Below are 3,540 nucleotides of genomic sequence, written 5' to 3'. Positions count from 1 at the left end.
TTTAGTAGGAACAACACAACCTGTGACGTAGGCTATATTATACCCAATTATTGTATCGTCTAAGTGAACTATCAGCGATATGCTCCTAATACTCCACGGGAAAGATATACATATATGTAAACAACGTGAAATGCCACGTAAAACATAAATTCTGAAATTTGAAAAAGAACACAATTTTTAATCAAACGATTTTACAGAAAGCGAATTTTCTTAAATCGTTTTCTAATGTTTAATTTAGAACTAGAGCTTTTGAATAAAATATAAAGCATGAATACATTGTTTGAGTAATAAATTATTCCTCAATCATAGATAATAGTTTTTAAAAGACTGAATATAAAAAAAAATTTTAGCATATTTTTAATGAAAATAGGAATGTAGAGTTTCCTTCCACCGCAAAGAAAAAACAGTTTTCGTGTCCAATCATCACCATAGCAACCAAGTCAAGACTGAAACGAAAAGCAGACGAACCTTTGGAGGAACAGAATTTGTTTGAATATTTAAGAAAATGGACTCAAACTCAAATGTATCTTTAGAACTGACAAGTTCTCAGTTTGAAAAGTGTAAATTTAAGATATTTCATAAGAATTATAAAATATTTGAAGATAGTGAATTAAAGGATTTACTCGCAAAATGGTTAGCTAAACATAACAAAAGCTATTCTTCGAAAATAACTCAAATCATTATTTATTTGAGGTAAGTATTGTAAATAAAAGAGTTATTTATATTTTTTAGGGACATGTATGATGGTTTGAAAATATTAACTTTCTCCTTCTATGGTGAAGTAGAAGAGATGGATACCTACTCTTTCATTCAGGTAAATTCCATGAAACGACAATTCATGTTTGAAAATATTAAATTATGAAACCATTTGCATTAAATAGTTTAATTTTAAAGTGATATTTTTGTAAAAATGTCATGCTATTTTGATTGATTCTAAAAGTATATAAACTTTAACCAATTTTATAAAAATTAACTTTTGTTAATTATTAATACGTACCATAGGTTATAGTATTTTTATTTTTTATTTTAAAGCGTTTATTTGTACATTTATTGCTATTATAATCTTTCATTTGGGTTTTAAATAATTAATAAGACATTGATTTAAATGATTAATATGACATAAAGTTATAAATAAAATGCGTTAATTATATCTTTTTTTTTTCATCTTGCTTTAATATATATATACTAGCTGACCCGGCAAACGATGTTTTGCCATATGAATTATTTCTAGAGTATGAAAATATATCTTATTTATTGTAAATGTGTGCGGATGTGGTATATGAGTGGAAGAGGCATGGAGCGCTGAGAACGATGACGGAATGTGAAAGTAACAACACACCAAATAATTTTTTTTTAATTTATTGCAACTTTTTCTTATAAATCATATATACAACGAATTCTGAAAATATTAGTCAACAATATTAATCTCTTAGTGCAATGGAGTGTACAATATTTTTTGTCATTCCATCTTTAGCTAACACAAATAAACTGGATGGTTTTCCCACTCGAGAGTATGCCACGTGTCTGTGCGAAAAACATGGTGTGTTCAAATCTAAGACGCAAACAGACATTGTTTGGCCTTATCATTGCGAATGCCAATCTAATGTGGAACTGAATGCGTTTAAATTGAATTGGCACATCTGTGGAGGCATAATAGGCATAATAGGGGGCATAATATGGATTGGCACATAATAGGGATTCGTGGAAGTAATATACTTTCATCCCGGAATTTGTCATTTAAAATAATGACTTCGATGACGTAGTTAATTAATTTTTTAATGACTAATCGCGTGCCGTTGCACAGCCAAGGTGGGTTCAAATTACGAAGCAAAATAACCGGAGATCCAACTTTGAGTACTAAATTATGCGGTGATATGCCAGGTAAATCCAATGAGTTTAAAAACTCTGTTGGAAAATTTGCAGCTTCAATGGGATCGCAAACTGCATCAACGGATTTGCATGTCACCAAGTTACCTGGCAATAACTGTTGCATCTACAGATTCAATTCGTTGACGTCCACATTTTTTGCTGCTAAAATCATCCTTTCTGCCAGCCACTTATGATGAATGCATTGCGTGTGTACATCGGGAAATATTAGGCTAATGAGAGCATCTTGTGAATCAATGATTGTGCAGAAATCGTCCGGTAATTTAAGCATCCAGTCTCATCCTCAGTAACCTTTCCATCATCGATATCTAACAATTGTTTTGAGAATGTTTCAGCAGATGGATCTTGAAGCATTTGGACGCGCATATTTACTTTTAGTAGAACTTTTTCAACATTACGCCGAAGTGGAGATGATCTCAAGAAAGCATTGATCTCATCAGCGTACATTAAACGCGGAATGACGTGAAGTGTTTGTCTGAAATCACCTGAAAGGAGTAACAGAGTGCCGATGCATAATTTGTCATTGTTTTTTATATCTTTCAATGTTCTGTTCAACGCTTAAAGCGAATGTTTGTGTGCCATAGTGCATTCATCCCAGGTGATAATTTTACAGTGTTTCAACACTGTGGCCATAGACGATTGCTTTTTTTATGTTGCACACTGCATCTGGGTTGTTTTGAATATTTAGTGGCAGCTTAAATACTGAATGAGCTGTTCTGCCTCCATCCAATAAAGTTGCCGCAATGCCAGATGATGCAACGGCCAACGCGATGCCATTATTTGATCGTATTTCAGCAAGAATTAGCGAAATAATAAATGTTTTGACAGTTCCACCTGGTGCATCCAAAAAAAAAATCCACCTTGTCCTGCCGAAACTGTGAGCATAATGCGGTCATAAATGTTCTTTTGTTCCTCATTCATCAGTGGAACATTGCGAGTGACAATAGCTGCCATTTCTACCGTATTGTATTGAAGTTCACGATTCATGTCATTGTTTAACAAATCAGATGCACTTCGATTTGGCGAAAGCATACCGAAATGACTGAGAGGCAAATTGGCAATAATAATGCAAAGATGCTCAATAGCAATCAGTGCTTCATTGTACATAGCATCGCTGAATGCTATCGTTAGATCGTTGCAACGTGTGCGACGGTGATATCGTATATCATCAGTCTTCGAATCTTTGTGATTATACCATAAAGTTTCTATTCGCCCCGGGTAACATGTAGTTAATACTATAGCGAATAGTAGACGAATTTGCTTTGCAGTACAGTTCAATGCTGCTTCAGCAATCATGCATTCCCACTGGTTGTCGTCTTTCAGCAAGCCGAGTGCAAGACATGCATCTTTTTACGTTGGATGCTGATGTCCATCGACTTTACGTATAACTTGAAATGACAATGAGTCGGTGACATTAACCAACAACAGTCGAAGATAAAAGTACTCAGTCTGCCATGGATTGACTGTAAACACTCTCCCCAGGGCGTTTGATTTGAATAAACCGGGACATGCTTCAACCGGTGTGCTTTGCTTGCGGGGTGTCCATTTTTTTGTTTGAGCCCATGTGAAATAGTGTGGTACTTCTGAGTAGAGTAATGTCCGTGCAAAGGCACCAAAAGCATCCGCACGATTTCACAATTCAAAAAAATTCGG

General features: G+C 34.4%; 1 protein-coding gene across 1 annotated transcript in view; it reads left to right on the top strand.

Annotated features, from left to right (window-relative positions):
- The first annotated feature begins 505 nt into the window (after positions 1-505).
- The window catches only part of LOC107450858 (cilia- and flagella-associated protein 300), a 12,105-nt gene continuing 9,070 nt past the window's right edge, over positions 506-3,540 (top strand). Inside the window, exons 1-2 of the mRNA XM_071178439.1 lie at positions 506-633; positions 733-814. Of these exons, the coding sequence (XP_071034540.1) occupies positions 506-633; positions 733-814 (210 nt within the window). The remainder of the gene's footprint in view (positions 634-732; positions 815-3,540) is intronic.

The sequence above is a fragment of the Parasteatoda tepidariorum genome, chromosome 3, assembly GCF_043381705.1.
Source record: "Parasteatoda tepidariorum isolate YZ-2023 chromosome 3, CAS_Ptep_4.0, whole genome shotgun sequence".
In the NCBI taxonomy this organism is placed as follows: domain Eukaryota; kingdom Metazoa; phylum Arthropoda; class Arachnida; order Araneae; family Theridiidae; genus Parasteatoda; species Parasteatoda tepidariorum.
The sequence above is the reverse complement of the archived record's forward strand: the minus strand, read 5'-3'. Positions and strand labels throughout refer to the sequence as shown.